Below are 27368 nucleotides of genomic sequence, written 5' to 3' on the forward strand. Positions count from 1 at the left end.
GTTTGTGGTTGTTGTGTGCAGGGTTTTGAACTGTTGGTTGTGTGCTGGTTGTTGTGTTGGTTGTTGTTGTTGTGTGGTGTTGTGCTGGTTGTTGTGGGTTGGTGTCATGCCTGTGTCTGTGTCCATGTGACGATGTAAATGTTTTAGGTAGTCCTGGTGCAGGTGCTTCTCTTGGAGGGTTTGGTGGTATATAAGTTCCACCAGCTGGCACATATGTTCCATCTGCAGCGTAATGTCCTACCTGACTTTTCGTTTTAAGAAAGCATTTACTAGGTCTGTTTTGGTCTGTTGTAACTCTTTTTCTTGACTTTCACAACAGTTGCTCTAACGGCGTCATAGGCACTTTGAACTGCCTGTCTCGTTGCTGCATCTGTTATTTTCGTCATATTTTGTGCTACTTCTTTTAACTCTTTGTCGAAACCTTCAGACTTCAGTTTCTTTCCAGATGAGAAGTCGTTCACTTGTTTCACCTTACTATGAAGAGCTTCGAAGGCGTTCTTAAAGTCAGCATTTGTTAAAGCTTCATTTGAACTGTCTTCATCCGCTTGTATTTTTGTCCTTATTGACCCTATAAGTTGGGCTGCTTTAGCGTTGGCTTGGGCATCTAACCAGTCATTGTTAGCTTTTATATATTCTGCGCTTTTCATTGCCTTTTGCATGGCTGCGTCGTTATTTTTACTTTCTTGTGCTAAGTTTTCATACTGTACGGTTTGGTTTTGCAACTGTAAAAGTTTTTCTGCCTTTACATTTGCTTCAACTTCTTTTTTATACTCATCGCTATCCATATATGTCTTCAGGGCTTTTTGTTTTATCTCTTCATCTTTCAGTACTTTATATTGAGTAGTATGGTTTTTCAAATTTATGACATCTTGTTCCATTTTTGCTACTTCTGCTGCTTTTTCTGACACTTTTTTCGCATATTCCTCTGTACTTAGTTCTTTCAGTTGTTCTTCTTTCTTCTTTTTCTCTACGTTTAACTCATTGAGTTTCTTTGTGTGTCTGTCATATTCTAGTTTCTTTTCGTTTTCACTTATTTGCTTCTGTATGTCTATGTTTGACTTTTTGACATCTGTTATTTGATTTTTGAGTGAACTCAAATTCATTTGACTTTGAGGGTTATAGGCTGTTCCGTCTGCAGCTCCACCATAGCCTGCCATTTTCGCTAAAAGTGCCGCTCTTAAACCTCCACTCTGTGCACCAACAACTCGGTTTAAAAGCATAGGATTGCTTGACATTTGTTGCAACATAGTGGGGTCATTCAGCATTTGTTGTTGCAACTGTTGTTGTGGTGTCAGTTTTACTATTGGATGTTTCAATGCTCTCTTCCTCTTACGTATATTCTTACGTAGCTTACGTGGCATTTTAAGTGAAGTTAAAAAGCGGTTTTTGACAGATGTTTATATGACACTTTTTGTTCAGCACAAAAAACTACTCGGTCAAAGTGTTGTCAGTTTTGTAAAATAACCGTCCTATCTCATTCTATAAGGGGAAAAGGCTTCTCAAAGTATACTTCCTTGGAACGCCTGTAACTTTTCCTGTAGCGACGATAGACCCTTACTTGTCCGGACAAAGTTATACTATTTTGAGTGCTCTACAAAAAAGTCAACGGCGACGACTCTCAAAAACCGTTGTGTAAAAAGTTTTACCGTTGGACAAAAAAGTATATATAGAAAACAAAAAACGTTTATAGTTCATTCAATATTTGAGATGGAACGGTTTGCCAACGGTAACTATTAAATAAAATAAAAAAATAGAGGGGGTTACCGTTGACGAAAACGGTTTATTTTAAACTTTTCTATGAGTAGTCCGAAAAAACAGTTCATTTTTGTCTAATGGAAGACCACAGTAGTAGCATGACTGACAATTCTTTACAAAAGCTCTTTAAAGGTCAAACACTTATATCTTCATACTTTACTAGTATGTCCAAAGAGGTTACACAGGTTTCAGTCCAATCAGACTCCAATCAGACACAAATTGAAGCTCAAATTCAACCAAAAGAAACTGCCGAAGTCGAACAAACTACAGAAGCTCAAGTTGTTTCAGTCCAATCAGACTCCAATCAGACACAAATTGAAGCTCAAATTCAACCAAAAGAAACTGCCGAAGTCGAACAAACTACAGAAGCTCAAGTTGTTTCAGTCCAATCAGACTCCAATCAGACACAAATTGAAGCTCAAAGTTCAACTAAAAACTTACACTCCTACAGAACCAGAAGGTGTCTTCTCATTCTCAACAACAGAAGCAAGATATAGAAGACTCATTGCAGATTATCCAAACAATTTGTCCTTAACAGACAACAATGACTATGATAGATATTTCAAAAGTATAATAAAACCAGTCGAAACATTAGAAAACAAAGTTCAAAACCCGACAGTAATGGTTGACTTTTTCTTGTCGAATTTGCCTTATGTTTCAACTATGATATCTCTTCAAGCAATTGACGAATTCATTCTTTGCTGTGAACCAAACTTAAGAGAACAGCTATATGAAACACTCAAAGACTTTCGCCCTTATCCTTTAACTTACAATTGGAAAGAAGATGAAAACAAACACGGTTCTTTCTCCTGGAATCTTTCCATTGTTGCTCCAGCTGGTGTAGCTGCACATCCATTCGAAATATATCCAAAATTGCATTACGAAAACAATATGCATATTATCACAACAGCCGCTTTAGATATTCCTGAACGGATACCAGATGGAGAAGAAGTTTCAATAATATCTGTTCAAGCAAACCGAGTTGCAATGCCACTTACAGTATGCAATTTCACTCACTCAAGCAGACAATTCTATCAAAATCTTGAGTTCGTTTTTACTGGCACAGCCAAAATGCTTCTCAAAAAACCAGAACAAACCAAAATAACCATCTTCTTATCTGGTTATTGTGAAGATGAAGACAATTCGGACGAAGAAGAAGAAGAGGAGGAAACAAGCGAAGACTCAGACGATATCCAGTTCATTTCCATCCGTAAAAAACATTAAAGCAAACATTTCAGAATAAAAACCTCATTTTATACTAAACATCTTCGGGGCTAGAGGGCACGAAGTGCCTGGAAGCCCCAATACCTTTTTTTTTTTTTTTTTTTTTTTTTTTTTATATATGTATATATTTATATATGTATATATTTATATATGTATATATTTATATATGTATATATTTATATATGTATATATTTATATATGTATATATTTATATATGTATATATTTATATATGTATATATTTATATATGTATATATTTATATATGTATATATTTATATATGTATATATTTATATATGTATATATTTATATATGTATATATTTATATATGTATATATTTATATATGTATATATTTATATATGTATATATTTATATATGTATATATTTATATATGTATATATTTATATATGTATATATTTATATATGTATATATTATATATGTATATATTTATATGTATATATTTATATATGTATATATTTATATATGTATATATTTATATATGTATATATTTATATATGTATATATTTATATATGTATATATTTATATATGTATATATTTATATATGTATTGTTGTAAACAGAAATTCATCAAAAGTGACACCTCAGAAAAGCTAAACTATTGAATTTTTGGAACTTTTGATAGAGCACGTTTTTAAATATTAATTAAAGTAAATATATATTTTGTAAAGATTCTTTTTAATAAAAAAATAAAATTTTGAAGAAGAACACAAAATCTTCTGAAAAATAATATCACATAAACTCATAATATTTTCTAATATATAACTATTTTATATAAAAATCAAATTCAATGATCTTAAAAGCGAAGGATAAACCTCAAAATTTACGAATATAATGAGTGGGAATATAATGCTTATCTATCATAAAACCATATGAAATATCAATTTTTGCTTTACGCCTAATTTTTGACGACAATTAGCAAAAATGTTAAATGTTAACACTCAGTCCATTTGAATATGAAAAATAAAATTGACTTTGATTAAATGTTTTTATTTATCATGCAATTCTTCTTGCGACCAAAGATTTGAATAAAATTTCAAAAAAAAAAGATAGCTTAAAAAATAATATACGGTAGGAGAGAGGGTCAAAGTTGCTATTTGTCACTTTTCCACAAGAATATAATGGGGAAAAAATATAAAACCAAAAATAATTGTTATAATTTAAATGAAGAAGTAATTTAAAACGATTTTATTTATGATCAAATTTTATATATTTTTTTTGGATCAAATCCATTTTAATAGAATTTATATACTATTCATCTATTAGTAAACACTACCGTATATTATTTTTTAAGCTATCTTATTTTTTGAACTTTTATTCAAATCTTTGGTCGCAAGAAGAATTGCATGATAAATAAAAACATTTAATCAAAGTCAATTTTATTTTTCATATTCAAATGGACTGAGTGTTAACATTTAACATTTTTGCTAATTGTCGTCAAAAATTAGGCGTAAAGCAAAAATTAATATTTCATATGGTTTTATGATAGATAAGCATTATATTCCCACTCATTATATTCGTAAATTTTGAGGTTTATCCTTCGCTTTTAAGATCATTGAATTTGATTTTTATATAAAATAGTTATATATTAGAAAATATTATGAGTTTATGTGATATTATTTTCAGAAGATTTCATTCTATATGCCTATGAAAAAGTACTCTCAAAACTAACTTTTTCCTAATTATAAAAAACTAGAATATTGTATTAGGCTTAGTATTATTTCATTTTTCTCATTCAATTTAGAATTTACAAATGTCAAAAAATTGAGAGCTGTTACTTTTGATGAATTTCTGTTTATTACAATATATGTATATATTTATATATGTAATATTTATATATGTATATATTTATATATGTAATATATTTATATATGTATATATTTATATATTTATATATGTATATATTTATATATGTATATATTTATATATGTATATATTTATATATGTATATATTTATATATGTATATATTTATATATGTATATATTTATATATGTATATATTTATATATGTATATATTTATATATGTATATATTTATATATTATATATTTATATATGTATATTTATATATGTATATATTTATATATGTATATATTTATATATGTATATATTTATATATGTATATATTTATATATGTATATATTTATATATGTATATATTTATATATGTATATATTTATATATGTATATATTTATATATGTATATATTTATATATGTATATATTTATATATGTATATATTTATATATGTATATATTTATATATGTATATATTTATATATGTATATATTTATATATGTATATATTTATATATGTATATATTTATATATGTATATATTTATATATGTATATTATATATATGTATATATTTATATATGTATATATGTATATATGTATATATTTATATATGTATATATTTATATATTTAAAAGACGGTGGTTCACCAACATGATTATGAAAATGATGTCCATTTACAAATCTGTATTGATTAGATTTCATTTCAAAGGTAAAGTTAGCACTACAACTTCCCCATCTACAGTAATGTCTAATAATTGTTACTCCATCTGAATTCAAATGCGAATCTTTCCGATAATTGCAGTTAGCACGCATCTCTGCTTGAACTCCATATTGAAGATAATGAATGAAATCAATATATTGTTTTGTATCAGCAAGGGTGCAGGAACGGATTGATTCATTTAAAAAATGAAAAAAGTGAGAATTGTAAATAATTAAGGTTAATATTGAATAAATAATACATCAAACTAGTTTTAGAGTTGATAGTAAGAAGCGAAGAACAGTACCAGTAAGATACAGCAGTAGTAGCTGCTTCATGCTGCATTGAGTATTGTTGAATAATTTGAAGTAGTGGTTTTTGAAATCAGCACCCCTATGAGAGCGCTGGCGACCGAAACACCACTAGTAAGATTGTGTATTAGAAACTGCTTCATGCTGTGTTGAGTAAGCTTCGATGTCTTTGTAGGATAGCTTTCTGAGAGCGAAACAAGATAGTGTTGAAAAAAAAATTTGAAAATCTGAGAGACTGTGCAAGAGCCAACGACCAAAACACTACAAGTAAGATACAGCAGTAGTAGCTGCTTCATGCTGCATTGAGTATTGTTGAATAATTTGAAGTAGTGGTTTTGAAATCAGCACCCCTATGAGAGCGCTGGCGACCGAAACACCACTAGTAAGATTGTGATTAGAAACTGCTTCATGCTGTGTTGAGTAAGCTTCGATGTCTTTGTAGGATAGCTTTCTGAGAGCGAAACAAGATAGTGTTGAAAAAAAAATTTGAAAATCTGAGAGACTGTGCAAGAGCCAACGACCAAAACACTACAAGTAAGATACAGCAGTAGTAGCTGCTTCATGCTGCATTGAGTATTGTTGAATAATTTGAAGTAGTGGTTTTTGAAATCAGCACCCCTATGAGAGCGCTGGCGACCGAAACACCACTAGTAAGATTGTGTATTAGAAACTGCTTCATGCTGTGTTGAGTAAGCTTCGATATCTTTATCAGACCACCTTTAAATTAACCACTCACATTCTCACTGTGGTCCATCTAAAATTTGTAAACTTTATGACATAAAATTATATTATATGCAGGATCCCACCTATTACTTAATCTTTTTGGAATAAATGTTTTATAATATTTATCGATTGATTGTAATTTTTGTATAAAAAAAGTTTTTATTTATATTAAAAATATATTCGGTTAATGATATTATCTTATAATTTGTAAATAAATCTAGTAATAAAATAACTTTAATAGTTGGTGTCACTTTTTCGAAAATTCTGGTTTTTTCGTTGTAAACAGAAATTCATCAAAAGTGACACCTCAGAAAAGCTAAAATATTGAATTTTTGGAACTTTTGATAGAGCACGTTTTTAAATATTAATTAAAGTAAATGTATATTTTGTAAAGATTCTTTTTAATAAAAAAATAAAATTTTGAAGAAGAACACAAAATCTTCTGAAAAATAATATCACATAAACTCATAATATTTTCTAATATATAACTATTTTATATAAAAATCAAATTCAATGATCTTAAAAGCGAAGGATAAACCTCAAAATTTACGAATATAATGAGTGGGAATATAATGCTTATCTATCATAAAACCATATGAAATATTCAATTTTTGCTTTACGCCTAATTTTTGACGACAATTAGCAAAAAATGTTAAATGTTAACACTCAGTCCATTTGAATATGAAAAATAAAATTGACTTTGATTAAATGTTTTTATTTATCATGCAATTCTTCTTGCGACCAAAGATTTGAATAAAAGTTCAAAAAATAAGATAGCTTAAAAAATAATATACGGTAGTGTTTACTAATAGATGAATAGTATATAAATTCTATTAAAATGGATTTGATCCAAAAAAATATAAAACCAAAAATAATTGTTATAATTTAAATGAAGAAGTAATTTAAAACGATTTTATTTATGATCAAATTTTATATATTTTTTTTGGATCAAATCCATTTTAATAGAATTTATATACTATTCATCTATTAGTAAACACTACCGTATATTATTTTTTAAGCTATCTTATTTTTGAACTTTTATTCAAATCTTTGGTCGCAAGAAGAATTGCATGATAAATAAAAACATTTAATCAAAGTCAATTTTATTTTTCATATTCAAATGGACTGAGTGTTAACATTTAACATTTTTGCTAATTGTCGTCAAAAATTAGGCGTAAAGCAAAAATTGATATTTCATATGGTTTTATGATAGATAAGCATTATATTCCCACTCATTATATTCGTAAATTTTGAGGTTTATCCTTCGCTTTTAAGATCATTGAATTTGATTTTTATATAAAATAGTTATATATTAGAAAATAATATGAGTTTATGTGATATTATTTTTCAGAAGATTTCATTCTATATGCCTATGAAAAGTACTCTCAAAACTAACTTTTTCCTAATTATAATTAAAACTAGAATATTGTATTATGCTTAGTATTATTTCATTTTTCTCATTCAATTTAGAATTTACAAATGTCAAAAAATTGAGAGCTGTCACTTTTGATGAATTTCTGTTTATTACAAATTTAAAGTTATTTAATTTGGATTATAAATAAATAGGCTAATACAATATTTAAAAATGAGAAAAAATAACTTTTCAAAGAACTTTTCATAATCTCAAAGAAAATTTTTTATTCAATAATTATATAAATTAATTAACATTCATAATGGAATTGGATTTTTTTTATAAAAAATTGGTCCTACTTAACTTTTTGAGAGAATTTGGCTTTTCATTTTTTATTATGAGTAGTGTAATAAACAGAAATTCATCAAAAGTGACAGCTCTCAATTTTTTGACATTTGTAAATTCTAAATTGAATGAGAAAAATGAAATAATACTAAGCCTAATACAATATTCTAGTTTTAATTATAATTAGGAAAAAGTTAGTTTTGAGAGTACTTTTCATAGGCATATAGAATGAAATCTTCTGAAAAATAATATCACATAAACTCATATTATTTTCTAATATATAACTATTTTATATAAAAATCAAATTCAATGATCTTAAAAGCGAAGGATAAACCTCAAAATTTACGAATATAATGAGTGGGAATATAATGCTTATCTATCATAAAACCATATGAAATATCAATTTTTGCTTTACGCCTAATTTTTGACGACAATTAGCAAAAAATGTTAAATGTTAAGAGGGGGGCACAAACTTGCCCAGCGAGGTGAAGTGAAAAGTGATGGGTTTACATGTCAGAAATGTAAACTGTTAGATTTGAAACAAAAAATGGATTATTTTATTATTATATGATAGAGAGATTTGGTAAGTTACTATCAAATTTGTAAGTAAGGGGAAAAAAGTAAGAAAGAAAAAAAATTTTAAAATAAAAAGCCACTCGCTTCGCTCGCGGTTGACAAAAAGAACAAATTCGAAAAATAATTGTATGAAATTACGAAACTAAGCCACTCGCTTCGCTCGCGGTTGACAAAAAGAACAAATTCGAAAAATAATTGTATGAAATTACGAAACTAAGCCACTCGCTTCGCTCGCGGCTTAAGAAAAGAACAGATTCGAAAAAAGGTTGTATGAAATTACGAAACTAAGCCCCTCGCTTCGCTCGCGGCTGACGAAAAGAACAGATTTGAAAAAAGATTGTATGAAACTACGAAACTAAGCCGCGAGCGAAGCGAGCGGCTTAAGTAAACAACATATTTCAGATTATCGATACTAAAAATTTTTTTATTTTATTACATTTTTTTTGCATTTTTTTTAAGGGTGCACACGAGAGGATCATGTAAACTTCAGAATTTAGAACCTTTTTTTAGGCATTATCTTGGCTACCTATTTAGGCTCGAAAAGCAAAAAATATCAAAAAATACAACTTGACTCCATTATGACCCTTTCATGGAGGTAGTTTTTATCCGCTAGTATTTTCCCTTTGAATCTCTTTACAATTCGAAATCAAATTCAAAACTCAGTAGAAGAAAGGAAGAATCGACTTACTACGGTTGTAATACGAATAAATACATATATTTAATTATTTTTATTTACATAATAATTGTTTGAAGCTCATATTCCATCAAATTTTTAAATAAAAACATTAAAATGTTGAAAATGTTCATATATTTTAATAGGGTTTTGGCACTTTATTGAGGAATTACTACATACATAGTCGAACTGAACTTGATATTTTGAAATTTAAATTATTTATCAAAATTAAAATTTAACTTGAAATTTATAATTATTTAGTCATATTTTGCATAATTCTAAGTAGATTTTGTAAAAAATCAAGAAAGAAAAATTTTAACGTGCTTTATTTTTCTTTTTTATAATAATACATTATTATTATATAATTAACATATTCATAATGTTTCACCCTTTCAAAATATAATCCTCCTCCTCCTCCTCTCAAATAAACGTACATACGGGTGGCCTCTTTTTTCAAAAAATTAAAATTTGAAATTTTGGGCTCAAATATTAGAGATTTTTTCAACCTTCAACGATATATGTTGTCTATATCAGACCTCCTTTCTTTTTGATACTTAACATTGTTCCTAAATCTTAGCCGTTAAGGCTGTTCTGAAAATATTTTTTTTCGAAAAAATTCGAAAAAAAATTCTTAAAATTCAAAAATCCCTTAATTCCTGAGGATTTTGGAAAAAAGTTTTTACATGAACATGTGTATATTAGATGAAGTATATTGATAAGGTAAAAATCAAATTTTATTGCATATTCATCGAGTAAAATAAACTAACGAATCCCTCAAAATTGAGAGGGTAATCCTCCTCCTCTCAAATAAACGTACATATGGGTGCACCCTTAAGAGCTAAATTCTGAAGTTTACATGATCCTCTCGTGTGCACCCTTAAAAATGCAAAAAAATTGAATACTTTACTGGCTGGGCAAATTTGTCGCCGCCCCTTCTTGCGACCAAAGATTTGAATAAAATTTCAAAAAAATAAGATAGCTTAAAAAATAATACGGTAGTGTTTACTAATAGATGAATAGTATATAAATTCTATTAAAATGGATTTGATCCAAAAAAATATATATAATTTGATCATAAATAAAATCGTTTTAAATTACTTCTTCATTTAAATTATAACAATTATTTTTGATTTTTATTTATCATCCACATTCAAATTTGAATCTTATCACAAAAGAAGGACCACTTTTATGACTACTGCCAAATCTATAAGCAGAGAATGGCTATTTGAAGCTAAAAGAAGAATAGAAGAAGGTGAATCTTACAAAAGTGTGGGAAAGGAAGTTGAATTGGAAAATGGTAAAATTAAATTGAATGTTGCCGAAAATACAATAAGAAGAGCATTTCAACTTCAAGAAATCGAATTACCAAAAGTTAGTCGCGGCAGAAAACCAAATCCACCAACATTTGAGCAAAAACAATTAATTAATTCTTGTGTTTCACAATATAAAGGAGGAATTTCAAAAACTTATTTATTGATTAAAAGGTTTCAAAATATTGCTCAAAATCCCGATTGTGAGAAAGAAAAAGAAGAAATTGCAAAAGAATTTGAAAATATAGAAGATTTGACAAAATCAAATTTTTGACAATTTACAAAAAAAAAAGCATCATCAAGTGGAAAAATTTATGATGGAATCAGGTTTATCTTCAAAAAGAGATTACAAACCAGCAGATCCACCTACCAAATATTGTGCCATATCAAAGAATTTGATATGGCACTGCGATATTCATTACCTTCACGGTAATGTTTCTTTTCCATTTTTTGCCATATTGGATGATATGACACGTAAAGTTCTCAAAACTAAATTATTGAAAAACAAGTCTTCCAACTCAACAGCGAAGGTTTTAAGAAAACTTTTAGAGGAGTTTATTCCTTACTGCATCTGGACCGATAACGGCGGTGAAAACCGCGGTGAATTCGGCCAGGTTATGCAGGAAAACGGAATAGTTTGGAAGCACACCTTGCCGTATATGCCAAGACAGAACGGCAAGGTGGAGCGCCTGTGGCCAAGCTTAGAAAAGTTTTTGCCAGACGAGTTGGATGATATTCAACAAATCAAGGACTCAGTTCAGCAGTTCATTGAAAAATACTGTTGTAAGACGAGTTACGGAAAGTGAGGTGAACCGAAAAAGTGACACTTATTTGGTCGGATAAATTCCCTATATATTTACTTGTCAAAAAAATCAGACTTTTTTTGCTTTAAAAAATTTATAAGTTAATTATTGAGAACGAAGGTGAAAGGAAATGGATATCTCTTACCTTTCATTCCCTCGAGAAAGTTCAAAAACTTGGGTGCAATCAGAACTGATTGCACCCAAGTTTTTGAACTTTGTATAAGGAATTGTTGGCTATGATGTACTGATCATGAATCAGTACATCATAGCCAACAATTCCTTCGCAAACAGCGGGAAACTTTGTCTGAATAGTTTAACATTCAGACAAAGTTTCCCGCTGTCAGAGAGGGAATGGAAGGGTAAGAGGTATATATTCATAATGTATACCTCTTACCCTTTCATTCCCTCGAGAAAGTTCAAAAACTTGGGTGCAATCAGAACTGATTGCACCCAAGTTTTTGAACTTTGTATAAGGAATTGTTGGCTATGATGTACTGATCATGAATCAGTACATCATAGCCAACAATTCCTTCGCAAACAGCGGGAAACTTTGTCTGAATAGTTTAACATTCAGACAAAGTTTCCCGCTGTCAGAGAGGGAATGGAAGGGTAAGAGGTATATATTCATAATGTATACCTCTTACCCTTTCATTCCCTCGAGAAAGTTCAAAAACTTGGGTGCAATCAGAACTGATTGCACCCAAGTTTTTGAACTTTGTATAAGGAATTGTTGGCTATGATGTACTGATCATGAATCAGTACATCATAGCCAACAATTCCTTCGCAAACAGCGGAAACTTTGTCTGAATAGTTTAACATTCAGACAAAGTTTCCCGCTGTCAGAGAGGGAATGGAAGGGTAAGAGGTATATATTCATAATGTATACCTCTTACCCTTTCATTCCCTCGAGAAAGTTCAAAAACTTGGGTGCAATCAGAACTGATTGCACCCAAGTTTTTGAACTTTGTATAAGGAATTGTTGGCTATGATGTACTGATCATGAATCAGTACATCATAGCCAACAATTCCTTCGCAAACAGCGGGAAACTTTGTCTGAATAGTTTAACATTCAGACAAAGTTTCCCGCTGTCAGAGAGGGAATGGAAGGGTAAGAGGTATATATTCATAATGTATACCTCTTACCCTTTCATTCCCTCGAGAAAGTTCAAAAACTTGGGTGCAATCAGAACTGATTGCACCCAAGTTTTTGAACTTTGTATAAGGAATTGTTGGCTATGATGTACTGATCATGAATCAGTACATCATAGCCAACAATTCCTTCGCAAACAGCGGGAAACTTTGTCTGAATAGTTTAACATTCAGACAAAGTTTCCCGCTGTCAGAGAGGGAATGGAAGGGTAAGAGGTATATATTCATAATGTATACCTCTTACCCTTTCATTCCCTCGAGAAAGTTCAAAAACTTGGGTGCAATCAGAACTGATTGCACCCAAGTTTTTGAACTTTGTATAAGGAATTGTTGGCTATGATGTACTGATTCATGATCAGTACATCATAGCCAACAATTCCTTCGCAAACAGCGGGAAACTTTGTCTGAATAGTTTAACATTGTGGTGGATCTTTTGGTTTTGGACCTGTACGTAATTTTGGAATTTCAATTTGATTGAAATTAAGAGCGTTTTTAAAAGTTTTATGTGATATTGTGGGAAGAATTCTTCCATCTGTTAAAGGGACATTTTGGAGAACGGTTTCGACGTTAATACCGCTTTGAATTTGTTGATTAGCTTGATTTAACCATTCTAAATCAATTAAATCGAAGATTCTACCACTCATTTGAAAATTATAAGTTTTGAAAAAAAACGTAAATCATTATTGAATCTAAAAATATTTATGTACAAAAAGTCGGTATATATTCTATAATTATTTAAAATAATGAAAAAGTTGATTTGTGAATCATTGAAATATTAATGCTGTTATATATATATATCAGATGATATAAGATGATTTTTTTAAATAAAAAATAAAATTTAATTTTTTAATTGTTAAAATAAGAATAGTAAGCTTGACAAGTAATTTAAGTTTTTGCTTTGTAAAGTTATTTGGTTGGCAAATGCATTGTGTCACTTTTTGTTTGAGTTCACTTTCCGTAATTTGTCTTATGATAATACAACAATACACCACATTTATCTCTCGATATTAATCCAAAAACGAATAGTAATTACACTCCTAACGAATTATTCGAAGTTTCAAAATTTTGGTACGAGCCAGAAATTCAAAAATGGGAGTTATATATCAAAGACAAATGGGTCTTAGCAAAATTTGAATAATTACATCATTTTAAATGACTACTAAACAATTTTATTTATGATCAAATTTTATATATTTTTTTGGATCAAATCCATTTTAATAGAATTTATATACTATTCATCTATTAGTAAACACTACCGTATATTATTTTTTAAGCTATCTTATTTTTTGAAATTTTATAAAGGTGACCAAACTATTTTTTGAAAGTCCGCCATAACTTTAATGGTACTATTTCAGCGTGTACAATGAATACAAAAATTCTAAGAGTGCCACATAAAATAGTACTTTAGACTTGAGTTAATGCTACCAAGCAAATGTTAAAAAGATGACTTTAGTGTTTTGATAATCAAAGATTAAAATCATTATTGTCTAAATCAATAATCATAACGACAGAAGTTAATGTTTTTTCATCAGTGCTTTAAATCCACTTTTAAAAGTATACCTCAAAAATCAAAATATCAAAAAAAATTGGCCGATAGGTTTGGCTTTAATTTTTGTCTGCTTTTATGATTTGATATGGATGTTATAATTTTAAAAGTTGAGCCAAATTCACCAATAGATTTTTGAGATTTGCAAATACTCAATAATTTTCAGCGTGTTATCTTTTATTAAAAGAACTATTTGGTTTCAGTATCATATAAATTGATATTTACTTTCTATTTGAACCTTCATTTAGCTAATGATTTAATAATACAGATTTCATCTAGTCCTTATAAGAGAATTTTGAATTTGTTATAATAAAAAAACAAACAGATATAGCTTACACTTCTATAATAAAGATACCTTTTATAGAAATCAGTATGAAATGTGTTTTGGCTTATTGGAAGCATATCAGACATAATCGCCATAATCAAAAAATCTATATACCCAATAAGTAATAAATTTGTCGATATAGATTTTCCATAAAATTAGTTTTTAGTCTGATCTTAAAATAAATTTAATTTTTTATAAAAAAAATCACATTTAAAAGTACCTTTTTAGTAGCTCGAAATCCTGTTGGTGGATTTCGGGCGTACTTCAAAATTAGCTTTTCTTCTACATATGCAAGCTATATTTTAAATATGGGGCAAATCGGATCGGCGAAAGGAGTTTAGTTACCTTTAATTTTATTCAAATCTTTGGTCGCAAGAAGAATTGCATGATAAATAAAAACATTTAATCAAAGTCAATTTTATTTTTCATATTCAAATGGACTGAGTGTTAACATTTAACATTTTTTGCTAATTGTCGTCAAAAATTAGGCGTAAAGCAAAAATTGATATTTCATATGGTTTTATGATAGATAAGCATTATATTCGTATCGTGCTGAACCGTTGGGAAAAATTGAATACCCGAGGTTCAGCATACATATAAAAATGAAAGACTTAGAGCCTAGGGTTAAGCAGGAAGATAGAGGGTACATATGAGATTATCCTCAGTAACTCTCAGGCAAATCTGAGTTTTTGGTCAGATATATAAGATTATTGTGAACGAAAAATTATCTAATATAGGCCTAATTGTCATGTGCGCATATAGACATATGTATATATTATATGTTTCTTGTGTTATTATAGGTTAAATCCATAGTTTGATATGTGAGATAAATTATATCTTAACACAGAAATCGTTTTTTTATATTATCACAGTAGATATGAGGGGTACTATATGAGTTATAATATATATTATTAGGAATAAGTATATAGATCCAAAATAATGGGAATGCATAATTTATGGCGAACTCAAAACATTTATTTTTATATTATGAGGTTATAAAGTTGTTTTATTCATATATTATATGTGCTCTGTGCTATTGAAATGTGCTTAAAATGATTCTGCACGCGCAATCACAAAGCAAAACTTCGTAGCGAGCAACAGTTTGTGCAAGGACAGGGAATTTATATTTTTATCCTTACATAAACTTATAATGTGGTTAAAATGTTCGGTTTGCTCTCACTTTTGTTCCGCAATGTGACATCGTGAACAAAGTTTCCGATCTGAGTGCATATATGCAGGGTCGTTCCATGGCACCCTGCATACATGTACTCAGATCGGGAATATTGACCACTTTTGTTCCACGATGTGACATCGTGAACAAAGTTTCCGATCTGAGTGCATATATGCAGGGTCTTTCCATGGCACCCTGCATACATGTACTCAGATCGGGAATATTGGCCACTTTTGTTCCACGATGTGACATCGTGAACAAAGTTTCCGATCTGAGTGCATATATGCAGGGTCTTTCCATAGCACCCTGCATACATGTACTCAGATAAGAATTTTGCTTAATTGTTTGACATGAATGTCACATTCGAAAATCGTTTCTCGAAAGGAGTTTACAATTACAATATATTGTCCTATTGTATTGTAATTGTAAACTCCTTTCGAGAAAAGCTTTCACTTTGTGGCACGAATGTCACATTCGAAAATCGTTTCTCGAAAGGAGTTTACAATTACAATATATTGTCCTATTGTATTGTAATTGTAAACTCCTTAGTTCGATTCCTTCATTTTATTAAATTATAAATATACAATTCTTTCTAATCTTCCTTTTTCATAATTCATTTCTCATTTAAATTCTAAATAATCTAACTCTACTAATCTAGATTTTTTCTAATATCAATTTTTCATATACAAACTCTTATTTTTTCTTTCAAAATTCCATTTTCCAATATTTTTTGAAAATTTTACATAATTTTATATATATTTTATTCTATTATTATTACATAATAATATTATACATATTAATTGTTTTAATTTTTGAATGCATACGATAATTTTTAATTCAATTTTTAAACGAATGTTTTGATGGGACGAGCTTACTGCTCATAGGCTCATCCCATCAAAACATTCCATTCAAAACTCTGGCCTTCATCGAGGCCAGAGCCAACAATTCATCCCCTCAGAGCCAAGTTCCTCGACGGTCGTCCTCATTAGGCCTGATCCGAGAGGAACTTGGCTTTGAACGAAAATCACAAGCTCTGGCCTCAGGAAAAGCCAGAGCTTCGCAAACAATCCTCGGGGCCGGCTTCCTCAAAGACCGCCCTGATTCGGGGCGGCCGGAGAGGAATCCAGTCCCGAGAGAACGTCCATACGAAGCTCTGGCCTTTTCCGAGGCCAGAGCTTGTAAATACAATCCGCAGGGCCGAGTTTGAGGGAGATCGTCCACATCATTGGCGATCTCCTCTCTTCTCGGCCCTGAAAGACATGCAAATACAGGCTCTGGCCATAGCAAAGGCCAGGGCATGGCTTACATTCCCCAGGGCCGGCTTTCCCAAATGCCGCCCTTATCCCGGGCGGCAGGAGTGGAATCCGGCCCTGGGAAGTAGAAAATACGAAGCTCTGGCCCAAGCAAAGGCCAGAGCCTGCAAAATTCATCCTCAGGGCCGAGTTCTGCGATGATCGTCGATCATGTCGACGATCTCGCAGGAACTCGGCCCTGAAAGACATACAAATACAGGCTCTGGCCCAAGCAAAGGCCAGAGCCTCGCTTACAATCAAATTTGCCGAATCTCAGGAGATCGTTCAAATCACGGACGGTTTTCCCTGAGATTCGGCAAAATAAGTCAAATTACAGTTCTAGAAAGACTAGAAGGGGGCCCTGACCTTGAGAAAGGACCCCCTTCCCGGTCTTTCTGGCGAACTTTGGTTCGCATTGCGAGTGTCTGCTGCGAATCCGGGGCTGAGCAGCAGACACTCGCAATCATATGTCGCGGCAAGTGCACCTGTGGTGCCAGAATGCACTTGCCGCGACAATTGCGAAATGCAAAGATGATGCCGGAAGGAGCGGCAATACTGGCAAAAGCCACTCCTTCCGATACCAGAAAGACTAGAAGATGGCCCTGACCTTGAGAAAGGACCCCTTCTCGGCCTTTTTTGTTAAATTTAAGATCATTTCAATTGCAAAATTATTTCAAAATTCATAATGGATAGTACCATACGAAGGTGCAAGTCATAGCAATGGTGCACCATCAATATGAGCCCCATTGCTATGACTTCACCTCGGGATAACCTCGATGGGAGGAAAAGTGGAGCAATTCGAAACATTGCTCCACTATACAAGTTCTTGTAAGGATAGGTATATAGTTACCACATCCTTACAAGAACTGTTCCTCGCTTCGAGGTTTTGTCTTGTGATTGTGTGTGCTGTGCCATCCAATGGACAAACGGATAGCACAGCACACACATACTAGGCATGATAACCCTTCCTTATGAATTAGGACGCGATAGCCCTGACCTCACCCCGGGATAACTTGCATTTGTACTCATATCCCAATCAATAACATAATTTATATCAAGACACACCTACCACTACATAATATAGCATTATATCAACACAATACTAATATATAATGTTAAAAACACACAAATTGATGATATTCATAATATAAATTGGGACCAAAGATCTATATTGAGACCTAACTATTATCAAACCTTTATATATAGGAAACATACATTGCACCTATAGAATATTGAATGAAAATTAGATGGTTCTAAAATTCGATATCTGATGCTGACCCAAGGTGGTCCTCATTCCTATATATGTTCATCTATACCTAATGTCCTAATATTCATCCATATACATGTTGGGTCTATCTCCATCAGAAGGGTCCATGCTGAAGTGTGGGTATTCAATTTCCACCCAACGGTTCAGCACGCCTCCATTATATTCCCACTCATTATATTCGTAAATTTTGAGGTTTATCCTTCGCTTTTAAGATCATTGAATTTGATTTTTATATAAAATAGTTATATATTAGAAAATATTATGAGTTTATGTGATATTATTTTTCAGAAGATTTTGTGTTCTTCTTCAAAATTTTATTTTTTTATTAAAAAGAATCTTTACAAAATATACATTTACTTTAATTAATATTTAAAAACGTGCTCTATCAAAAGTTCCAAAAATTCAATATTTTAGCTTTTCTGAGGTGTCACTTTTGATGAATTTCTGTTTACAACAGATTGGCGCTTTGCGCCAATCAAATAGCAAATAAAATGACTTTTCAAAATATTTATTAATTATTTATTATCAAAAGTCAAAAAAATCCGATATTATTACATTACATCTGATTGCAAATCAAAATTAAAAAAAAAAAAAAAAAAAGGTAGTGGGGCCTCCAGGCACTTCGTGCCCTCTAGCCCTGAAGATGTTTAGTATAACTTTGTCCGGACAAGTAAGGGTCTATCGTCGCTACAGGAAAAGTTACGGGCGTTCCAAGGAAGTATACTTTGAGAAGCCTTTTCTGTCACTTTTCAAGAAAAAACATTTTTATTATTATATATAAATGAATTTTACAAAACCACCGTTACCCTTCTTTGGAAATAAGAGTAAATGTAAAGATATTCTATTGAGAGAACTTAAGAAACTACCGAATGGTCTAACATTTGTAGATTTGTTCGGTGGAAGTTTCTATATGTCCCATTTGTGCCATACAATATTCCCAGACTCAAAGATTATATGCAATGACTTCGACAACTATATGGACCGTCTCAAACATATACCAGACACTAACAAAATATTGAAAGAGTTAAAAGAAAAGATACCTATAGGTAAGATGGAACGTATACCATTAGATAAGAAAAATATTGTGAGAGAGGTTTTGAAAAAAGCAGAATATATAGACTGGGATAGTATATCTGCTAGACTATTATATAGTGGTTCTATAAGAGTTCATGACATTGAAACACTTATGTCAAAAGTTTTATATCTTAACTATACAAATGTTTTCAAAGAGGACATAGAAAAATATATTGAGGGTATAGAGTTTGTGAGATGTCGTTGGACAGAGTTGTATGAAAAATATAAAGACAAGGAAAATGTTTTCTTTATAGTGGACCCGCCGTTCTATAACACATGGGATTTTCAATACCAAGTAGACTGGACTTTGAGAGACTCTTTAGAAACTTTAGACGTTTTACATAACCATCCATGCTTTTACTTTACATCCGATAAAAGTGGTTTGGAAACCGTTATGAGATGGTTAGAGGACATACATGACTATGAGTTTAGATATGACAAGATAGAATATGAGAGAGGTCCTATAAACCGGAGAAAGTGTCATAACAAAGAAATTTTATTAGTAAGTAAATGTGGTTTGAAATAGGACTACTTGTTTTAGGTTTTTTCCATTGTGTCATTTATTTATTTGACGTGGCAGAAAAGTACAGAGAATATGAAGATGAACCAATGCCTGCAAATGTCCAGTATATGTACTCGTAAGAGATATTTTTATCTAATATTAAATGGACGCACAGAACTTAGCGAATGCACAGCAACCTGGACAACCAAACCCAGAGAATATTCCAAATGAAGTTAGAATACAAACTGCAATGGCAAACTATGGTCAAGTGCCAACAGATGTACAAATGCAAACTGCCATGTCAAATGACGCTGCGTTAGGTTTGCCACCATGGTATGCAAATATGAGATGGAAAGAGTTTTATACAAACCCTGAAGTGGGATATAAACAACTTTATGCAGATGACGCGAACACAGGAGTTGACCCAGAATATGTTTTCTACCAGAGGAGAAACAGAATGTATGAGCTGCAGTTAAAGAATGCTATGGAACTCAACAGGAAACGTAAGAGACTAGGCGGACATTAGATTTTTACATATAGTAAAATGGGTTTCTTCAGTAGTATTGGAAACTTCTTCAGAAGAGTTGGAAGAGGTATATGGAATGGAATAAAAACCGTAGGAAGAGGAATTTGGAACGGAGTCAAAAATATTGGTAAAAGAGTAGGTCAGTTTGTTGGTATTATACCTAAAGACCCTGAACCAGAAGAACAAGCTCCTGTTATACAACAGCCTGAACCTGCACCACAGTCAAGTTGGCAACCAAATCCAACACCTCAACCGTATTAAAAAATTATATTTTTACCGTTCGATAGTAGTTGTATATGAAACTAAGTTCTAAGTAAAACGCATGGTATAATGGAATTATTCTCTTTCTTCCATCTGTAGTAAACCATACTTGAAAGTCTGAAATACTTCCACTTGGTGGTTCATATAGCTTTGTAGGTTTTTCGTAAAAGTCATTTGCCAAGCATAAAAAAGAGTTTTGTGCACCAGAAAATGAAGCATGAACTATAATAGCATCTGAGTCGAAAACATTTTCATATATTCCATTAGGGTTTTCGACTTCATAAAAGTCCGGGTGTACTGGATATGCTGCAGGCTGATTTAACATCCTCAGAAATCTATACCATGCCAAGTTGTTATATTTTGTAGAAATATAAACGTTTTCTCCAAGGTCTTCTATTCTATTGATTTTAACAGTTGCATTTTTCCTGTCATATATAATATCGAGATGGTACTCTCCTTCGTCAATGTTATACTGCTTTGCATATTCAATATAGATATCGTTTATTTTTTCTTGAAAAGCTTGAAGAGTTGTTTCTAAGTTTACAAGCAAACTAACTTGTAAAAGTTTTCCCTGTTCAAATTTTCATACATACGTTTTTCTTTGTTATAGTATCGAACTTCAAAACCGACGTAAATGGGAAACCATGTATGGCTTCTGAAATGAACTTCATTCTACGAAAGCCAATAGCTTTTGTGACAGATGGGTCTCTTAACCATCTTAACGGGTAGTCAAAACGATAGCCTTCATGCTTTACGGTCTCTGTCTCAAACTTTTGACCGACATTAGTAAAAAGTTCATCTAATGGTTTAGTTGTAGCAACTCTAGAATTTTCTTTTTCTATTGAAAGCATATTTTATCTATAATCAAAATGTCAAATGAAACAGCGTCTATGAGAGAAATACAACACAACCGACAACTCATTATACAAGCTCTAAATAAGAACACAACAAACTTTTCAAACTATTCTAAGATATCTGAGTCATTGAAAGAAGGAAACTTAAAACTGACATTAAACCCAATGACAGATGAGTTTCTGTTTCAAGACAATAAGAACCATACTTTTGTATAAATCCAACAAAAGGAACTTTAAACGAGAAACCTATAAAAGAACTTCTTTTGAAAGCAGATGTTGACAACAAAGCAGACAAAACATATGTAGACGATGCAATAGCAAAAGAAGAAGAAAGAGCTAACAAAGCTTATGCAACAAAAGAACATACTCATCCTGAACTAGCAGACAAAACATATGTTGACAATAAAATGTCAAGTGAAGTGACAAGAGCTGAAAACGAATATTCTAAAAAGACTCATACACATACCATTGCAAATATTACAAACTTACAAGAAACCTTAGAGACAAAAGCAAATAAGACTCATACACATACCATTGCAAATATTACAAACTTACAAGAAACCTTAAACAGGAAAAGTGACGTTGGACATACACATACAAGTTTTACAACTGTTGCTATAGAAAATATTGAAGGAACGGTTGAAGAACCTGATGGGGATGTATTATATTGGAAACCTCCTAACTTTCCACAAGGTTTAACATCGGATGAAAACATAACAACGATGAAATACATTAGATGTAGAAATGTTTATGTCATGGAGGATGAAAAAAACGTTAAATTCACTGCTCAAGATTTATATGAGAAGAAAGCAGACAAAACAGAGCTTCAAACATTAAAGACGGAAATACTTCAAACATTATATCCTATAGGCTCTATTTATACGTCAATGAACTCTACCAGACCAGAAGTAGTACTTGGTTTTGGAACTTGGACTCAAATAGTCGACAGGTTTTTGTATTGTGCAAACTCTTCAAAGGAAACAGGTGGAAGTAAAACGATTTCAGGTGAAAACTTACCTGCGCACAGTCACTACATAGATTTAAGTACATCTCAAGCAGGTTGGCATAAGCATAAATTTTGGGATTGGTCAGGAATGACAAAAGGTAAAGGATATGATGTTAAAGACAACGTTCAGTTTGCTATAAATTGTTTCTGGGGTAACACTCAGGGAGATGGAAACCATACACATCGCGTTTCAGGGTATACGCAAACAACGGGACAAAGTAAAGACTACATGCCACCTTACATGACAGTTTACGCATGGTATAGAAATGCTTAGTCGTCATTTTCAACTTCTTTAGCATATTCGTCAGGAGTTGTCTTATATTTGTTAGGAACTGTCTTTGAAAGTATACCACCTTGAACTTTGACAAGTTTGAAACGAGGTCTGACAATAGTAGTTTTATCTTCTGCTTGCAGTCTGTACATTTTGCCATGTTTGCCTAAAACTTCATAATATTCTCTTGTATACTTTCTTCTATTTTTACGAACACGAATGTGAGTACCTGTCGGGTTCCCATTGTTGTCATAGTCAATAGTATTTTCATATGGGTCGCGTTTAGGTATTTCTATTTTTACTTTGTCACCTTTCTGAAGTTTGAAGCCCGGCATTCTTTCTTGTTTGTCTCTTTTGACTAAATTATTAAATATATAGTCTTTCTCTAAGTCAGGGTTGTTTTTCATTTCTTCGGGGGAGTGGTTTCCCAAACCTTTTTGTTTACGGTTATTGTAAATATTTAAAACTTGTCTCATCTTTGCCTGGGAGAAGTGTCTATATTTGTCGTCATATGACATTTCATTTGCTTCACCACCTTGTGGTTGGTTTAAGTCTCTTAACATTTTTATACAACCGTCAATGACACCAAGAGCAGAATGGTTTTGGTCGACAATGAAATATTGGTTTACATTTTTTGAACGCAGATAGTTTTTTACATCATCTGATTTGAAAGAACTTTCACAGTCAGATGTTAGTTTTGTTGGATGGTATTTGTCAACGAATATTGTCAAAGCAGTTTTCACATCTAAAATATTTTTGGACTGTAATGGTATGGCTTCACAGTATCTTGTGTTTTGACCGACAAATATTAGCCAGTATGGTGGTCCATCTTCTCTATACCTCGGAATGTTTTCCAAGATATCCATAAACCAAGCATTTGGTGTTGAACTAAAGATTTTTACCATGAGTGCTTTCTTTGTCGCTTTAGAAACATAGGGGTCCTTGTTTGAATTCGTCATTTTTTAACCCATAAGAAATGGGTTTATTTGGCGCATTAGCAGGAGTTGCATCCAGATTTTTACCCGCAGTAGGAACAATAGCCAGAGGTGTATTTGGAGTTGGAAGGAAGATTTTGAGTACATTAGGTATACTGAAAGAGAAAGCACAACCTATTATACAAACTGTACAGAAAGGTTGGGATGTAGCACGAGATGCAACAAATCTTATTCCAAATCCTGAAACAAGAGGAAAAGTTCAAGGATGGATGGACAATGTAGGAAGACAAGCAGGAAACTATTATAACAAAGCAAATGACTACTATAACCAAGCAGGACACTATATGGACCAAGGTGAAAGATTCTTTAACAGAGGATATAACCATGCACAACAGTGGGTAAACAATAACCAACCTCAACCGCCTCAAACGTGGGGAATGTAAAGTTTTTTATTGAGATGAAATGAACAATGCAGCATTGAGACAAATGAGTTCAAGATGGATTTGTCGGCTTCCAGCATTTACACCACGTGTTTGTAAAGTTCTTCCTATACCTCAGGAAGTTTTAGACCGACTTAAAAAACCTAAACAACCAGTTGAAAACAAACCAAACTAAAATTTTTTACTGAGATGAAATGACCGAAGAAGTTGAAACGGTAGATTTGACACCACAAACAAAAAGTTCAGAACCATTGTCAAAACCTGTCAAAGAACTTACAGATGAAGAGAAAAATTCAATAATAGAAAGTGCCAGGTCTGGAAATACAAACCCTAACTATAAAGTCACTTTTCATAGAAATGGAACGGCTAGTATCTCAAAAAAGAAACAGACTCTCACAAATAAAATATTGAAGTCTGAAGGAGCTTTCGAGACAACAGATGGAAAAGTTTACTTCACTGACCAACAGTTCATTATAGAACATCTCATTGACTTAGAGTCGAAATATTCTAAACTTTACAACAAACACAAAAAGTCGAAAGGAAAACAAAAACAAATGGCATATGATATTTATGAAGATGTTGACGACACAACTGTTCCTGCAAGTGAAGTAAAGTCAGAGAAACCGAAAAGTGACGAAAAACCGATAGAAGAAGAAAAACCAAAAACTGAAGATAAACCAAAACCAAAGTTTAGTTTGGAAACTAAACCAAGTCAACCTTCATTAGCTGGTATGGGTTGGCGTCAAAGACTTATGGCAGCAGGCGGTTATGTTAAGTAAAGAAAAAAATATTTTTTTTTATTTTTATAAAAATGCCCCCATATAGAATGGATAGAAAATCTGCTAGAATAAAAGCAGAGTTGCAAAGATATGGTTGGAGAGTTTCGAAGAAGTTTAAATATAGGAAGGGAAGACCCATAAAAGTCTATGACAAATTGTCTGGTCTTCGCTACGAAATGGATTTGGAAACAGCACGTGCCAATTATCCAAACAGACTAGAGAGGTTAGAAGAAGAACGTCTTATGGACATGCCTTTCGATGTTAGTGAACCTCAAGTTGAAGGAAACTTGTTTGTTAGATGAGAAATATGAAATGGCATACCATTTTAAAACAATATATTTTTACATATATTAAATGCTTCAGGTTGAAAAACAAAGAACAAAAGTAGCAGATACAAAACCGTTAGACTATATCTATACAAATGCTAGTAGGACTATTTCAGATGAAGAAATTTCATCCCGAGTATACAGGTTTGACTATCCAATTCGTTGGCTTCAAAGTCCTTCAGATGCAAAGGCAATAGGATTTAGAAGAGTTTTGTTTTCAAATAGAACTAACGCATTTATGTTCGCAGTATATTTTCATGGGCAGTATAAAGGTTCTGATGGTCTAATAGACAAATTTGACGAAATGAGAATCTTTACAGTTCGTTCAGACGAAAGTCTTGAGAAAACTCTAAATGACTTTCAAACTCAAATGAACAAATATTATTGGGAATTTCAAGAAAAATACGACTCTTTACTAAATGGAACATACTATCTGAAACTAGAATATGACAAGATGAACTCCACCGTTTCATTTCAAAAGATTGAAATTAACCCTCCAAGAGATACAGAGTTTTTATTTTGGAAAGTAGACAAACGTTCTTGGGCACAATTTCTTCGGTTACTAAACCAGAACGAACCATTACCACCAGATGGTCCATTTAAATTTATACTTCCACCAGCAGATTTGACAGTTTATAGAAACGTGTTTGACCCTCAAAATGTTATGTGCCATGCAAGTTTCAGTTCAAGCAACAATAGTTTTCTATGTATCGGTAAGGACTTTTATGACTTTGCTTCTAAATTCTACGAACCACCTAGTAACAGTTTCTCTGACTTTCAAGTTTGGTTCACAACAAATGGTGTGCAACATATAATACCATTGTACTATGACTTTTATCTCGAATTGTCTTTCATATACAACTACGGAAAAGTGCTGAAAAAGTGAGTTTATGTTAGCATGTTAGATCTAACACGTTTTCTAACATTTTTTTTCACCCTCTTGAATTTTGTATAAAAACCAACCGCCGTTTTTCTTCCGGTTGCTATATTCTTCACAAAATGCTTGTTTTGAGGTCGAGCCACTTTTGGCTCCACCGTATTTTTCAACCAAAACTCATGAATTTTCCCGAAATAAAATAAAAAGTTAGTTTTTTTAAAAAAATATTTTTTATTTTTATTGTAAGAACATGTTAGCAACAACAGCACCAAACTCTTTAGTTATGAACCCAACTTCAATGTTAGTAGAGATGAAAAGCTTCATTCCTTCTTCATATACTTTCGAAACAGAAATCCAGAAGATAAAGCAAGAACTTCTCCAAGGAGATTTAGATTGCACTGCAAAAGATGAAACAAATGAAGAATATCTTTATGACATGCAGGACCTGGTGGAACATCTACCTAAACTTCCTGAAATACAACAACAAAAGCTCACTATTCCTGAATTCGATGAAATAGAAGTGAAACCAACTGACTCAGTTGAAACCAAGAAGTTCATACGTAAGGTTAACTATGAGTTTCTTGGATTTCATTGCAACCACAAAGTCATTGACATATATAAATCTGAAGAATTTAAGACCTACGACAACTTTGTTTCGTTAGTTGCAAAATGTGTATGGCAGATAAGAGATAAAGATAGAAGAGGTAAAGTATGGAACGGACAAATAAAACCAGCAGCCTTTGAGTTAAAGAAAACCATTTACGCCTTAGTTGTACTTGCAGGACAAATTTCAATGTACAATGCTAAAATGAACCCACAATGTTCTAAATGTAAAGCAGCAATGAGGAAATATAACTATTCTGTCAAAGAGATAGAACGTATGCGAAACGACTATGCTGACTTAAAGAAAGAAGCAGAGAAACCAGCAGAAGATAAAATGGACATGTTGACATTTCTGAACAAAAACTATCCAACTGCTGACGATTTCCTTCTATCTGACGTCAAGAAGAAATATAAAGAAACATTCGGCATTGTTAAAACATTCGATGTACTGACAGAAGAAATAGAAGCTACAAAACTGTTTAGAATTTCACGAATTCACAATGTTTACCATGTAAAACGCTTGTGAAACTTTATGGTAGAAATATATTTTTGTCTGATTTACGCTCATTGACGATGAAATCATGA

The 27368-nt window shown here is 31.8% G+C and overlaps 9 protein-coding genes and 6 pseudogenes across 15 annotated transcripts, besides 15 other annotated features; 12 read left to right on the forward strand and 3 right to left on the reverse strand.

Annotated features, from left to right (window-relative positions):
• Positions 1 to 1067: 1067 nt before the first annotated feature.
• Positions 1068 to 1361, reverse strand: TVAGG3_1081190 (annotated as a pseudogene). The gene has a single exon. A coding segment is annotated over exon 1 (294 nt).
• A 471-nt stretch (positions 1362 to 1832) lies between these two features.
• Positions 1833 to 2138, forward strand: TVAGG3_1081200 (annotated as a pseudogene). The gene has a single exon. A coding segment is annotated over exon 1 (306 nt).
• A 688-nt stretch (positions 2139 to 2826) lies between these two features.
• Positions 2827 to 2979, forward strand: TVAGG3_1081210 (uncharacterized protein; the record flags this gene model as incomplete). The annotated part of the gene is made up of 1 exon (XM_051256690.1): positions 2827 to 2979. One exon carries the CDS (start codon positions 2827 to 2829, stop codon positions 2977 to 2979), a length of 153 nt encoding a protein of 50 aa, XP_051076048.1.
• Positions 2980 to 2989: 10 nt separating this feature from the next.
• Positions 2990 to 3548: a mobile genetic element.
• Positions 3549 to 3586: a mobile genetic element.
• Positions 3587 to 4761: 1175 nt separating this feature from the next.
• Positions 4762 to 4798: a mobile genetic element.
• Positions 4799 to 6796: 1998 nt separating this feature from the next.
• Positions 6797 to 6833: a mobile genetic element.
• A 1178-nt stretch (positions 6834 to 8011) lies between these two features.
• Positions 8012 to 8048: a mobile genetic element.
• Positions 8049 to 8279: 231 nt separating this feature from the next.
• Positions 8280 to 8316: a mobile genetic element.
• Positions 8317 to 8675: 359 nt separating this feature from the next.
• Positions 8676 to 8698: a mobile genetic element.
• Positions 8699 to 8935: 237 nt separating this feature from the next.
• Positions 8936 to 9103: a mobile genetic element.
• Positions 9104 to 9251: 148 nt separating this feature from the next.
• Positions 9252 to 10297: a mobile genetic element.
• Positions 10298 to 10399: a mobile genetic element.
• Positions 10400 to 11243: 844 nt separating this feature from the next.
• TVAGG3_1081320 lies at positions 11244 to 11478 on the forward strand (annotated as a pseudogene). The gene has a single exon. A coding segment is annotated over exon 1 (235 nt).
• Positions 11479 to 11708: 230 nt separating this feature from the next.
• Positions 11709 to 13149: a mobile genetic element.
• An 877-nt stretch (positions 13150 to 14026) lies between these two features.
• Positions 14027 to 14948: a mobile genetic element.
• Positions 14949 to 18747: 3799 nt separating this feature from the next.
• Positions 18748 to 18785: a mobile genetic element.
• A 119-nt stretch (positions 18786 to 18904) lies between these two features.
• Positions 18905 to 18985: a terminal%2Cinverted (terminal inverted repeat of Maverick-3 transposon ID:TVAGG3_1081360).
• Positions 18905 to 27368: part of a mobile genetic element that runs on past the window's edge.
• TVAGG3_1081370 (uncharacterized protein) lies at positions 20069 to 20431 on the forward strand (the record flags this gene model as incomplete). The annotated part of the gene is made up of 1 exon (XM_051256691.1): positions 20069 to 20431. One exon carries the CDS (start codon positions 20069 to 20071, stop codon positions 20429 to 20431), a length of 363 nt encoding a protein of 120 aa, XP_051076049.1.
• Positions 20450 to 20692, forward strand: TVAGG3_1081380 (serine threonine-protein phosphatase family; the record flags this gene model as incomplete). The annotated part of the gene is made up of 1 exon (XM_051256692.1): positions 20450 to 20692. One exon carries the CDS (start codon positions 20450 to 20452, stop codon positions 20690 to 20692), a length of 243 nt encoding a protein of 80 aa, XP_051076050.1.
• On the reverse strand, positions 20697 to 21543 carry TVAGG3_1081390 (annotated as a pseudogene). Its single transcript has one exon. A coding segment is annotated over exon 1 (847 nt).
• On the forward strand, positions 21562 to 22047 carry TVAGG3_1081400 (annotated as a pseudogene). Its single transcript has one exon. A coding segment is annotated over exon 1 (486 nt).
• TVAGG3_1081410 lies at positions 22930 to 23782 on the reverse strand (annotated as a pseudogene). The gene has a single exon. A coding segment is annotated over exon 1 (853 nt).
• TVAGG3_1081420 (uncharacterized protein) lies at positions 23800 to 24201 on the forward strand (the record flags this gene model as incomplete). The annotated part of the gene is made up of 1 exon (XM_051256693.1): positions 23800 to 24201. The coding sequence occupies one exon, from the start codon at positions 23800 to 23802 to the stop codon at positions 24199 to 24201; it is 402 nt and encodes a 133-aa protein (XP_051076051.1).
• TVAGG3_1081430 (uncharacterized protein) lies at positions 24221 to 24373 on the forward strand (the record flags this gene model as incomplete). The annotated part of the gene is made up of 1 exon (XM_051256694.1): positions 24221 to 24373. One exon carries the CDS (start codon positions 24221 to 24223, stop codon positions 24371 to 24373), a length of 153 nt encoding a protein of 50 aa, XP_051076052.1.
• TVAGG3_1081440 (phage tail repeat-like family) lies at positions 24753 to 24977 on the forward strand (the record flags this gene model as incomplete). Its single annotated transcript, XM_051256695.1, has 1 exon — positions 24753 to 24977. The coding sequence occupies one exon, from the start codon at positions 24753 to 24755 to the stop codon at positions 24975 to 24977; it is 225 nt and encodes a 74-aa protein (XP_051076053.1).
• On the forward strand, positions 25025 to 25279 carry TVAGG3_1081450 (uncharacterized protein; the record flags this gene model as incomplete). The annotated part of the gene is made up of 1 exon (XM_051256696.1): positions 25025 to 25279. The coding sequence occupies one exon, from the start codon at positions 25025 to 25027 to the stop codon at positions 25277 to 25279; it is 255 nt and encodes an 84-aa protein (XP_051076054.1).
• Positions 25542 to 26189, forward strand: TVAGG3_1081460 (uncharacterized protein; the record flags this gene model as incomplete). The annotated part of the gene is made up of 1 exon (XM_051256697.1): positions 25542 to 26189. The coding sequence occupies one exon, from the start codon at positions 25542 to 25544 to the stop codon at positions 26187 to 26189; it is 648 nt and encodes a 215-aa protein (XP_051076055.1).
• TVAGG3_1081470 (organellar and viral DNA polymerase type B) lies at positions 26431 to 27309 on the forward strand (the record flags this gene model as incomplete). Its single annotated transcript, XM_051256698.1, has 1 exon — positions 26431 to 27309. One exon carries the CDS (start codon positions 26431 to 26433, stop codon positions 27307 to 27309), a length of 879 nt encoding a protein of 292 aa, XP_051076056.1.

This window comes from Trichomonas vaginalis (assembly GCF_026262505.1).
Source record: "Trichomonas vaginalis G3 chromosome Unknown ctg_156, whole genome shotgun sequence".
Classification (NCBI taxonomy): domain Eukaryota; phylum Parabasalia; order Trichomonadida; family Trichomonadidae; genus Trichomonas; species Trichomonas vaginalis.